At 46.6% G+C, this 12,993-nt stretch overlaps 1 protein-coding gene across 13 annotated transcripts in view; it reads right to left on the reverse strand.

The window, feature by feature from the left end:
• Window positions 1–283: 283 nt before the first annotated feature.
• The window catches only part of PPFIA1 (PTPRF interacting protein alpha 1), a 58,606-nt gene continuing 45,896 nt past the window's right edge, over window positions 284–12,993 (reverse strand). For 7 of the 13 annotated variants that reach the window (XM_080642881.1, XM_080642879.1, XM_080642888.1 and 4 more), the window contains 7 exons: window positions 9,282–9,457; window positions 9,068–9,165; window positions 7,328–7,503; window positions 6,511–6,579; window positions 5,572–5,737; window positions 2,890–2,959; window positions 284–1,619 (listed from right to left, as the gene is read on the reverse strand). In XM_080642881.1, the coding sequence (XP_080499007.1) occupies window positions 2,901–2,959; window positions 5,572–5,737; window positions 6,511–6,579; window positions 7,328–7,503; window positions 9,068–9,165; window positions 9,282–9,457 (744 nt within the window). In that variant the 3' untranslated portion in view covers window positions 284–1,619; window positions 2,890–2,900. Of the gene's footprint in view, window positions 1,620–2,889; window positions 2,960–5,571; window positions 5,738–6,510; window positions 6,580–7,327; window positions 7,504–9,067; window positions 9,166–9,281; window positions 9,461–12,993 lie in introns of those variants that run through there. The other 6 variants (XM_080642890.1, XM_080642887.1, XM_080642884.1 and 3 more) reach the window with 3 other exon arrangements.

Below are 12,993 nucleotides of genomic sequence, written 5' to 3' on the forward strand. Positions count from 1 at the left end.
TGGGACTGGCTCCAGCTGTTCGGGGCTGGGCCAGGCTCTGCCCTTCAGGCCGGGGCTTTGTCTGTTCGCGTCTGGGCCCGCGGACTGTTGACATGAGCCCACATTTCCACTCTGCTTCAGTCCCCTGTGCCCTGGTCCTCCCAGCACTGGTTCCCGAGGATGGGCGAGGTCATCTCGGCCTCCAAGGCAAGGGCAGGGACCGCCTGGCCCTCCTGCGGATGACTCCTGAGCCTCCCCACTGGCTGCCGTCATAGTTTTCCACAGGAGGACAAGGCCCAGAGCTGAGGCGCACAGGGCAGGCCACCCACGCCCACTGGCAGTGGGAAATGCTTTATTGAAAGAAAGCAATAAATAACACTGTGATAAAAAGAGTTCCAAAGTGGACTGTACATACTGTGTTACATAATTGGGGAGTTCACAAAGGGCCACTAGAAAAACAGAAGGGCGACAGCCAACTGTCCAAGTCTCTCGGAGCGGAAAGCGAATGTCGGGACACGCCATCTTCTGTCTCCGCAGCGGCTGCAGAATAAATAATGCACCGTGATCCGCACGCAGCCCCTGCTGGCTATGCCACGTGACATTAGAAAAGGGCCCCTGGCTACTCAGATCGTCCAAAATGGCTACATCATCAACCCTAAAAAATGCACGACTGGGTCCATTCTTTAAACAAGTTTACAAACAAATGTAAAACGATGTTCTAAGTAAGAAAAATAAGGCCTTTATTAGTTGCGCAGCATTATTCTCAGGAGCCCGTGCATCATCTCTGCACCCGAGTCTCTGCGATGTGCATGTGGCCGCCATGATTGGTCCTCGTGTGGGGGTGCCGGCGCCTTCCCGGGCTGAGCCGGAGGCTCCCCACCTGCTTTTTCTTGTCCAGCAGAGAGCTGTCTCCAGCTCACGGCTCTGGCCGTCACTAAAGACGTTCTCCAGTCCGCAGAGACGAGGCTACAAAGCACTGAGCCGGGCCCAGAGAGTTCGTAGTGTTGATTCGTCCTTTCACAGTCCAAATGTCTAACTCGGGTATGTTCACGCTGCAGAAGAAAGCATTTCTTGCTAGAAAAAGTATAGCAAGGTCAGTCATTAAACTCCAACAGAAACTGCTGGAAACGTCTGCCCGTTTCACAGGGATTGGTGTGCAGCTCGGAGAGGCCACCGCACGGTGTCAGGCCGACCTCACAGACCCAGTGAGAGCCTTTTCTCTGCTGTGGCTTATTATCAAAAAATTAAACAGTGATAATTACAGTAAATGCATAATTTACAAAAGCCCTACATCTGTTCACAGGATTTATACATACAAGCATTACAGTACATTCGTTGAAGAGACTAAAATTAGACATAGGGACACGACTTGGTCTGATAGGACATTTATAGCCCAGATACACATGAAAAGTAAGTAACTGTATAAATGAAGGCATAAGTTTACATAAATATAAGAAACATTAGATTCTAAAATATCTTCTTTACGGTATTTGTGAAATTTTCACTGATTAAAAACTCTGTAATAAAATATCTCAGGTCCATATAACAAGTATTGACAGACTGAAGACTCCATTGAGTTCTAAAAGGCCGTCTGCAGGGCTCACAGCTGCAGAGTCACCTGTAGAAGTAGTGTGGGTAAACTGCAAACGAAACAGAAAGGCCAGCCTTGAGACCATCGCGGAGGAGGAGCTGCCCTCCACGCCCCCGCCCAGGGCTCCTGCTCTCCCACTGCCTGCATCCCAGCTGTTCAAGAATTTGGATACAACACCAAGGACTGCGTACAGCAATGAGACAAATTCTTGACTGACATCATTTTGGCACATGTCTAAAAGTTGGGGATTTTTTAAAAAGATGACAATCCCTGATGAGTGTGGCTCAGTTGAGCGTCATCCTGTGCACCAAAAGGCCACCGATTCAATTCCCGGTCAGGGCACATGCCCCTGTTTCAAGCTCGATCCCCAGGAGGGGGCATGCAGGAGGCAGCTGATTGATGTTTCTCTCTCTCATAGATCTCTCTAAAATGAATAAAAGCAGCCTGGCCAGTGTGGCTCAGTGGTTGAACATTGACCTATGAACCAGGAGGCCATGGTTCATTCCTGGTCAGGGCACATGCCCGGGTTGCAGCTCAATCCCCATTAGGGGGTGTGCAGGAAGCAGCCAATCAATGATTCTCTCTCATCATTGATGTTTCAATCTCTCCCTCTCCCTTCCTCTCTGAAATCAATAAAAATATATTTAAAAATAAATAAAAGCATATTAAAAACGAAGTGATGAAACCACTCAAATAATCCGGCTGAGGGATGACAACAGAACAGAGCCCCTCCATTTAGCCCTCAGAGTGGTGACAAAGGCTGGCTCCCCCCCACCCTCCCAGGCAAGGATATGTCCTCAGAACTGATCTTGGCGATGGCCATGCAGTTCTGTTTTTAAAACCAGTCTCTAAACTGAAAGGCTATCAGCAAGTGTCACAGCACGGTACAGAGTCATGGAACAGTTCTTTAGGGCTTGTCACCAGGAATGTGTATGCCAGCCAGCTAGCACCAAGACCTGGGGACCACACTGGCACACGTCACAGTGTGCAGGGACCGGTGCCTGGCACTCTGAGCCACCGCCAGCTAAGAGCTGGGTTCCTGTTTTCTGCTGTGTTCTGCCTCCCCACTCGGAAAAGGACGTTAGCAGACACTCACAATAAGCCAGCGTTCTTAGGCTTAGAGACAGCGGGAGGACACTCCGCTCCCTTAAAGAATGGAACATTCTGGCTCCCGTGGCCAACTGCAAGCACACAGCACCAAAGCCACCTCCGTGGCGCAGAGGCCGCACCTCTCTAGGTTTAAGTGCCTGAAGTAACCGAAATGGGCTCTCCAGGCCCGAGCTGCCTCATCACCGGCTGCAGGATGCTGCTCTACTCACCACAGGAGGCGTCAGCAGGAGTAAGTCCTGACTGTGGCGGAATCCAGCCTCTGCGCTCCTGACACACTGCCTGCGCGACGCCCCAGGAAGAAGCATGCAAACACAGCGTGCAGTTAGTGTGGGCATCACACGAGGGCACTGGCGCACACACTTGCACACCTGCTACCACGACTATGAGGGTTCCCAGGGAGCCTTCCAGAGAGGGACGTGATGGGCCAGGGAACCTAAGTGTCACCAACTACGGTGCCCTAAGTGTCTCTGTCTCCCGAGCAGCCTGCAGTCACTGCAAGTTAACCCCCAAACAGCACTGATGCACCGGTGACATAGACAACGTCACCATGTACATCTATGTGCATGACTACTTAATGTGATGTGACTACTTAAAATAGAGCAGCTGGATTTTCCTTTCCACCCTAAACGCTGCATCTGTAAGGAGGTGGGGGAAAGCCCAGCGGTGACTGAGCTGTTAGCAGTCCACTGAGGGTGAGGCCAGAGTCCAATGCACAGCTCCCAGCACCCTCTCCGTCCCTGCCTGCCGAAGGACGGTCTGCTCTCCCCGGGAGGCCTCGTGGGGAGCTAAGGGGCCCAGGGGTGTGGTTTCAGGGGCGGCTAGAGGACAATGTTATCAAGGAACTGAAGCCCAGTGTCAGTTTCTATGGGAATCAGTGCACACCACAGACTTTTTGGTTAAGAAACACACTGCATGGCCCAACAGATAAGCCCCAATGCTTCCTTGCAAATCTAAGGTATTTTCAAAGGTATGTAAGCAGATATTCGAGGTTCCCAATTACACATTTTTGGTTTTCCACCAGGAACATGTTAGTAACATTCTGCTAAGGTTCCAGGAAGGATGCTAAGACAGCTGGTACTGCTGCAGAGAATGGACAAGCTTATAAATCCTTCCAATTCCAAGTGCCAGGAGACCTGCTGCAATTTATCTTACACTCCCTTATTTCAACAGCCATTAAAGCAGCCCCTTTAATCAGGTTTATGCTTTAGTTATCATACAGGGTAGAAAGTCATCTTCCATATAACATACTCCCTATCCAGTGGTCGGCAAACTGCGGCTTGCGAGCCACATGCAGCTCTTTGGCCCCTTGAGTGTGGCTCTTCCACAAAATACCACGGCCTGGGCGAGTCTATTTTGAAGAAGTAGCGTTAGAAGAAGTTTAAGTTTAAAAAATTTGGTTTTCAAAAGAAATTTCGATCGTTGTACTGTTGATATTTGGCTCTGTTGACTAATGAGTTTGCTGACCACTGCCCTATACCTTTTCCTAGACATAGTTTAGATTCATCTAAATTCTAATCTCAATATTGCTGTTAACATTTAAAAGGAAAGGTGAGTTGTAATGCGGAAAATGGGAAAGAAGCTCTGAGGAAAGTAAGGAAGCACTCAGACTGTTTAATAAGTCAAAGGCCAAATTAAAATTTATGAAAATTATCTGCATGCTCCTTTAAAGAAAAATGTGACTTTTTAAAAAGCTACTGGCTCCCCCCTGATCAGCATGTTACTCAGAGAGAGGTAGCTTTCTGACAGACATGCTGCCCTGCAGCCCGGCCGTGGCTCGGTTGGCTGGAGAGTCATCCCATACATAGAGAGGTGATGGACTTGACCCCTGGTCAGGGCACGTACGGAAGGCACCAGGTTGATATTTCTAACATCTATGTTTCTCTCTCCCTACTGCTTTCCTCTATCTAAAATAAATAAAAAATAATGAAAATGTTGCCCTACAGCCATCCTCCTTAAAAGTGTCCAGCATAGCAAAGGGCTTATTTATTTAAATGCACTTTTCTCTGATTTTTACATAGGCAAGTGAGACAAAACTTCTAAACCCACTTATGGGAAGGGCTAGTAACATGAAAAATAGCAAAAACCACATCAGTGCCGTTTTTAACTTTCCTAGGGCGCCCCTCCACTTCAGAAATGAGAATGGAGCCATCTGTCACAGGAGCATGAATACTGTGACTTGTGGCTGGCCACACACTTTCTGACAGCTTTATGGGGATCACTCCTCTGGCCATCGCATCAGGCTGATGAGGAGGACCCGCCACCACGACCATGTCACAGATGGGGAAGCAGGCGCAGTGCCTGCCATGGGGCGGGCCGCGCACAGTGGCTGTCCGAGGCAGTCACAGGCCTGATTTGAGACCATGACTGCAGGGGCAGCGCAGTCAGAGGACCGGCTGCTGTCCAGGGATGACTCCCAGGCCCACATGGTCTCCATCCTTCTGTGACAGGTAGTGTCGTGGGCGGGTCCCAGCAGGGACAGGGAAGAACAGAAAGGGAGCCCTCCCAGGGTGTAGACTGCTGTTAGGTGGACTTGGCCGTTGCCCAGTGTGGAGAGACGTCCTGGGAGTAAGTGCTGCGGGCTGAGAGCCACCACACTGCTGCTACGGTGAATTCTAGTGCTGCCTGTCACACCCATGTCTTTACACGCACGGATGTCCATCTACACGGGGGACATGCAGTGCTTAGCATCATTCGTTGGAAGAATATGAATATTCAACCAGACGTGAACATAAATAAAAAATTTTCTATTGTTAAACTTGTATAAACAGATGTTAGAATTAATTTTAAAACATTTAAGCTGGGGCATGCAACAGTACTGAAATGCCTCGTAACAGATTAAACAGGCCGTGCTCCATTACTACCCACACTACAGCCAACAAGCGTCCACGTACCGTCCAGCTGCATCTTCTTCGGTGGCACGGAGGGCGAGGACAGGGAGGAGGTGACCCGGAAGTTTGCAGGGAGAGTCTCTGCTGATCCAGCAGCTAAGCCACGAACGTCCTTTGGTCTAAACTTTTTTCTCCAAGAAGGTGCTCTCCTAAAGGTCTTATCATCGTCCTGGGAAAGTAAAGGACAGAAAACAAAATGACTGTAAAATAAAGGCCAAGAAAACACAGTGGTTTTCAGCCCTTTGGAATGATGGCTGGACTCGCTGCCGCACTCTCACTCACACGCATCCAAACCCGTTCTTGACGACCACATGCCTGGGGGACCGAGCTGGGAACCTCTGAATGAGAGGTGGTGTGGTAGCACTTACACAGGGGCCCTAACTGGGCAGAAATCAACACTGTCCTGGCCACCTGGGTGGATGCCCCTCCCCTCTATCACCACATGTCACTTCTTATCTTGCAAAAATCACTTTCTAATTATGTAAGAGAATATATCTTTGTCTTAAAAATAGCCACCAAGCTGTAAGGATTCTGTCTCATGCTGGGGTAGAACCAGCAAGTGCTTCAAACTCAAGTTTCCTTCAGATCCGAAGAAGAGAGTAATAACAGTGTGGAACTCAATGAGTCATGGTTTTGTATAAGGAGAAATTAACATTTTTTATGACTAATGTACTTCTGAAAGTCTCCCAAATGTTCCCAAAACACAACTTATAGACTCCATTCCTAGGCTACACCCAATGTTTTATGAACATTTTTGAGGATTATCAAGTTAAATAACAAAAACAAACAACCTATCTTACTGAAAATATTAGTTTCTTAATAGCTCATTTATTTGTTCCTAAAGTTTTAAGAACAAAGCTTAACTTAAACACATCGCCACACTTAGAAGAGACACCAGCCTAAACTCGACAAGTCCAATGCAGTCATTAGGCTGAGACTTACTTCACTGAACCGCCTGTCAGTGCCCATGACCAAGAGGTTGTTGAACTCTCTCTCCAGGACAGTGCGAGCCTGAAAGGATAAAACACTCGACTTCAGTCTCACTTAGGAGGGAGGGGTCAGCACAGCACAACTGTTCTTTCAACCAAGACTTTAAAAAACCTTTGAAGGGAGGGAGGGGGGATAAAGGGAGACAGCTGTTATATTTTCAACAATAAAGATAAATAAAAAACCTTTGAAAAAAGCTCTGAGTGCCTTGAGCAATGACAGTGACCCAAATCAGGGTTTTACTGCGGGGTTCCCAGATGGGCTTCTAGAAACTGCAGTGGGAAGGGTGCTGTGTGGGTGGTGCAGCCAGGGGAGCGGCCAGCGGGGGCGGGCGGAGTACTGGCAAAGCACACGCATCCTCTGCAGAGGAATCAAGACTGTCCTGGCTCTCCAATGAGCCCGCGAGTCAGAGGGGATCAGGCAGGCGGTAGCGCACAGCAACGACTGCCCTCCGCCGGCACGTGGAAGGTACGGAAGGGTATTTCTCTTCCACGTGAGGCTGGATATAGATGCGACTCCCATGAGCATATGGACCTGAATGAGAACTTCCCATGATTTTCTCATAAGACTCATGCAACAGGAAATGGAAAGAGGACAAAAATAATGAAGAACCAAGCCTTGCTGATCTGAACTGTCACATCCGGGTTAGGTAGGGAAAGAGATTACGCGCTGCTGGAGGGTTTAAGTTTTGTCTCCATTTAGCTAACTCGCTGAAGGTCTTGGTCAGGAGAGCCGAGGGGACATGGACTGAGTGAGGCCGGGCGGGCGTTACCTGGGTGTTCTGCGTGGGGATCTGCAATAGGAGGGCCAGCACGTTGAAATCGAAGGTTTCGTCTAAGGCCATGAGTGCCCCGTGCACCCCACTCTCCAGGAGGTTGTTTGCGTATTCTTTCAGACCAATGGACAGGATCCAGCGAATCACACGATCGTTGCTCCAAACAAGCACATCTGCAGGGAACAACATGAAGCAAATGACTTCAGAAGGCTGTCTCCATCATGTGTTCCCCCAAACCCAGGACCAGGGCTCCAGCATGGGTCCTGATCCTTCAGTGCCTGCCTCAGCCAAAGCTCCACGGGCCAGGAAACACTGCTGAGTGTACACCAGCCACTCACTGACCAGGGATCGAAAGCCGAAAGGACAGACAGGAATCTGAGTGCTCACCAGGTGCCAACACGACTCACACACAGACTTCAGAATACTTGAAATACGTTCCTCCCATCATAGGAGTTGGCACCAACATGCATGCCTTGCTCACTCAACACAAACTTCCTGCTTATGATCTTGAAGCCATTTTTCTTGTTTCACTTTTAAAAGAGAGAAACGTAAAGAAATTCTCCAGAATACTAGGAATTTGGAAAGGGGGAGGGGGGAGAGGGGCCGAAGATCTTACATTATGCAAAGCAATAAATTATTAAATTTGCTCTAAAAATACCTCTCTAAAATACATAGATGATCATCAACTGCTTTCAAAGAAAGCTTTTATCAATTGTAAAAAGATTTAAAATGACTAGAGAAAACAAACGAGACAGATTTACACATTTAATTTCTAAAGGACACCACACACACACACACAGTACAGTGTGAGTGTGCACACACACAGTGTGAGTGTGGGCTTACAGTTGTTCTCATGAGTTACATCAACTCAAACACAACTAGACTGTTCTTCCAATGGGCCATCACCCCAAACACACGTTCATCTTCCATTTCTTAGTAAGAGTTGGGCACAGCAGCATTTACAGGGCAGTGGGAAGGATTAAATAAACCCATAAAGAAAAGCATTTTGGTCTCCCAGTCCAACATCTGCATCTTCTCACACTTCCCCACCTGTTTTTCTTTTTTAAAATATTGTTTTTATTGATTTCAGAGAGGAAGGGAGAGGGAGAGAGAGATTGAAAATTCGATGATGAGAGAGAATCACTGATCAGCTGCCTCCTGCATGCCCCACACTGGGGTTCGAGCCCGCAACTCAGGCATATGCCCTGACCAGGAATCGAACCGTGGCCTCCTGCCGGGCCCCGCCTGTTTCCTATCAGGAACGCCTTTGCCTTCCTCTCCATAGGAAGCTCCCACGCCAGCCTCCAGGCTCAGCTGGAATGTTAGCCCCGCACTGTTCCCCCCGCCCTGGGAGCAGGACCACCTGCTTTGTTCTGTGGCTCAAGTTCTTGGGTCAGTGGCCAGAGCAGCATTCACACCTCAATCAGGTGAGTGAAGACCAGGCTCTTGCCCGCCCTGCTAGCTGTTCGGACAGTAGTGGGGAGGTACCTGTGTCCTCCCAACAGGAAAGTGCTGAGTCAGAGGGAGAACGTGCACCTCGATGCACCGAACTACAGACTAAGGATGCACAAGAAACCAGGCCCAGCTTCTCCGGCCGCAGTGGGAACTTGAAAAGCCCTCTTTCTCCCTTCCTCTCTGTGATGACTCCAGGCTCATCGTCCCCACTCAGAGCCTTTCCTGATTTCTTTAAATAGGGAAGCAGAGACATGCTAAATCAATTAGACATGATGTACTAGCCTTTTACTTCATTCTGGCTTTCTTCTCTTTTCCTTTCCAGTTCTTTTCGGTCATAATTTAACCTTCGCAGGCACATAATTCCACACTGGAAACTGTTTCTGTTAGTTAAAAAAAAAAAAAAAAAAAAAAAAATTTAAAAAAAATAAAGAGAGAGAGAAAGAAATGGCAACAGTCAAAAGTCAGCCAAGCAGTAAGCTCTCTGGCAGCAACGTACCTGTGGAAGCTGTCGACCATCTTCAACTGCCCCCGCAGGTCCTTCTTGGTCAGGTGGTCGAGCATGCGCGCGTCCACCAGGCACTCCATGAAGTAGCTGCGGTACTGCGGGAGGCCCAGGCTGGGCAGCCACTCGTTGCCGATCCACTCGTGGTTCATGTCCCCGTACGCGAGCGTCTGCTTTCAATAATTGAGTACAATCAGTTCAGAAAAAAACAGGGAAGAGGTCGCAAGAGCAGTTTAAATAATCTTTACACTGCATGTTTAGTCTATGACATATTCCCAAAGGCTAAAAACTAAGGACAACATTCTCCTTTATAATTTCAAAATCATTTGCTCTCCTGTTAACTACCTTTTGAGTGTTAGTAAAACTTTATACAAAAGGAATTATACTAATAAAAATCTATGACTCATTTGTGTTTATAAATTTAATCTATTTACCTAATGACAACAGAACTGTAACTGACGACATATTATCTTTCTGGAATATTTTTATGTGTAATAACATAAAACCAAAGAATGACCATGACTCATGAACAAGTTTGAAGGACCTACCCACCTGTACTCATTAAATATATCTCCACTGGCTTTAATTTTAATACTTTGCTTTCTAAATTTTCTTAATAAAACATGTTAATTTCAAAATCAGTTAAAAAAGTGAATGAAATCGTTTTAAAAGAAGAGATAAAAGAACTGATGGGTCTGAAAGGAGAAACAGACACACACAGGCCCACTTTCAGTTCATCACCCTCTACCCCAGTAAGGACGTGGACAGTGATTTAGAGAATGAAATCATAAAAATTATGTTCTCTGACCTCAAAAGAATTAAATTAGAAATCAATAATAAAAAGGTAAATGGAAAATTCCTGAATATTTGGAAGTCAGCATACTTCTAATAACCCATGTGTCAAAGAAGAAATCATAAAAGGAATGAGAAAATATATTGAACTGAATGAGTGAAAACACAATATATTCAAAAATTATGGGACGCAGCTAAAGCAGTGCCTTGAGGGAAATTTATAGTATAAATACTTGTGATATAATTGAGGAAAGGTCACAAATCAGTAATCTAAGATTCTACCTGAAAAGAACAAATTAAATCAGAAGGAAGCAAATGAAGCAGAATGAAGAAAGAAAAAAAAAGAGCAGAAACCAATGCAACAGAAACCAGAAAAATAATTAAAAATAAAATGAAACTAAAATCTGTTTCTTCATAACTATCAATAAAATTGTCTAACCCTTCGCCGGAGTAATAAAAACAAAACAAAACAGAAGATATTACCAATATCAAGAATGAAAGGGGATAAAGGGACATAACCTGCAGACATTGAAGGGATAATAAGGGAAAATTGTGAATAACTTTAAGCAACTCAGACAATCTATGAAAGCCACTGAGTAAGAAGTGTATGACCTATATCTATTAGAACATTTTGGAGTTACCAACCTTTTCACACCCAAAATCTCTGTCCTAAATGGCTTCACAGGTGAATCCTACCAAACAAACATTTATGAAAAAAGAGCAATTCTATAGACTATCCCAAAAAAGTGAAGAAATGCCTAACTCGTTCTACGAGGCCAGCATTGTCCTGACATTGAACCCAGACAAATGAATGTATCACAAGAAAACTACAGACCAATATCCCTCAGAGACACAGAGGCAAAACTCCATGTAAAACATTAGCACAGCAAATCAGTAATATATTAATTAATGAAATAGGACAAGTGGGTTTTTTCTTGAGAACTTAAATTTGGGTCAACGCTTGAAATCGATGAATTCACCATATCAATGGACTGAAAAGAAAAACCACATCCCAAAAGATGCGGGAAGACATTTGACAAAATTCACCATTCATTTATGGAAGTCTCAGTGTTCTCAGAGTGAGGAACACGGCCTCGATCTGGGAAGGGCATCTACCACACACATAGTGCTGACACGCCCTCCACAGGGAAAGACTAAACGCTCCTCCCCTGGTCGGGACAGAGGAAGGACGTCTTATGCAAAGCTGTGCTGCAGCTCTAGCCACTGTGACAAGGCAACAAAAATGAATCGAAGCATGTACCTGGTGAGGAAGGAAACGTCTGTATTTGTAGGTGACCTAACACTCCGGGAAATCAATCTACAAGACAGCCATTACAACTAAAGAGTCCAGTCAAGTTGCAGGATGCAAGGTAAGTATATGAAAATGAACGGTATTTCTAAACAGTAGAAATGAACTGGAAACTGAAATTTTAAAAATGCCATTTACAATGCCATCAAACACCACGGACGCCTTGGATAAATCTAACAGAACAGGTGCAAGCTTTGTCCAGAGAAGAAAGGAGCACATGGTGTGTATGTGACACACGTCAAAGAAGACACTGGAGTTCTTCAGCCCAAGACCAAACTAATCCACAGGATGCTGCATGGATCCCTGGAAACGGCAACTCTACTGACCACCATGTTGTTTTGAAAATATGGCCTCTAAGCTATTATTTATACCAACCAAGCGGAAAGGAAGGACTCAAACTCAAACAAGCATGCTCAAATTCTAACAGAAAAAGCGTTTTACTATTTGCTCTAAACAACCATGAGTGAGAAATACAAACTTTTTTGGACACTGTCACAATACCATGTTTTTCTCCGTCTTTCAAGCCTCACTTTCACCTCACAGGCACTTACAGCATGGATATCTGGTATTGTTTTCTTGCCTGCCGAGTATGTAATTCTTAAATTGACACACAATGCAAAGAAACTTCTAAGCAGAAAATTCTATGGAAGCAGAACCCTCCTTATTCTTGTCCACTCACTCTAGACTAGTCACTCTTCCTCCTGGTCAGTGATGTGAGCTCCTGGGAGAACCGGCTCATCCCAGGGAGACCCACATCTCCTGGGTTGCCATCACAGGCTTCTGAGAAACGCACGCAACTGGGTCTCTCATGGTCAGAGAACGTGGGCGACAAAAGACAGCCACAGCACAGGGTCTGTTTTCCCATTGTTGGAATGATCACAAATTCAATTCAGATCGTTGAGCTCTGTGGAACGGGGCGCTGGGAGGGCCCAGGGCCGTCCTGTCCCCTGCTGCGTTTCTGGAAGCAGCAGTCTCATGGGTGGACACATGGATGCTGCCTGCCCAATGGGCTGCACCTTGACATGTTCTTCCCCCAGAGCCCACAGGCACCTCAAACTTTCCCGGCTGCAGAGCTGCCGCTGTGGGGCGGCATGGTGAGGGCACCGAACGACTCCCGTGCTTGGCGGCACCAGGACCCACCTCCCCTTCCTCTCATCTAGAAGCCCAATGGCCTTGGCTCACGCCGAAGACCGAATGCTGGCTAATCCTGGCGTCATCAGCACAGCTCACCCTTGCTTACATTCCACAGCAAAGGGCAAGTGTTCAGCTTATTTACTGTATACGTCGTGCCTCCTGCGAAGGGATTTCCTATGACAGAGCTCTGCTTCTTACTATACAGCTCACTGACATGTAAGTAACTATGAAACACACCCTTTTTAATTCTAGTGGTCACTACTGACTCTGTGAAGGTTGATGGGGCCTTTACCTGGAGAAGCAGCCAGCCCGTAGGTGGGGGCGGGGAGCTCAGGGAATCCTGCTCGAGCTCCCCTCTTTTGTTTAGGAAGGTGATGTACCTGGCTTTACTTTAAGGGGACCAATAGGGAGAACAGGAGTTTCAACCATCAACTGTCATTAGGAAAATTCTCATTCAAATTGATGATTTTC

The sequence above is a fragment of the Plecotus auritus genome (assembly GCF_963455305.1).
Source record: "Plecotus auritus genome assembly, chromosome: 9".
Taxonomy (NCBI): Eukaryota; Metazoa; Chordata; class Mammalia; order Chiroptera; family Vespertilionidae; genus Plecotus; species Plecotus auritus.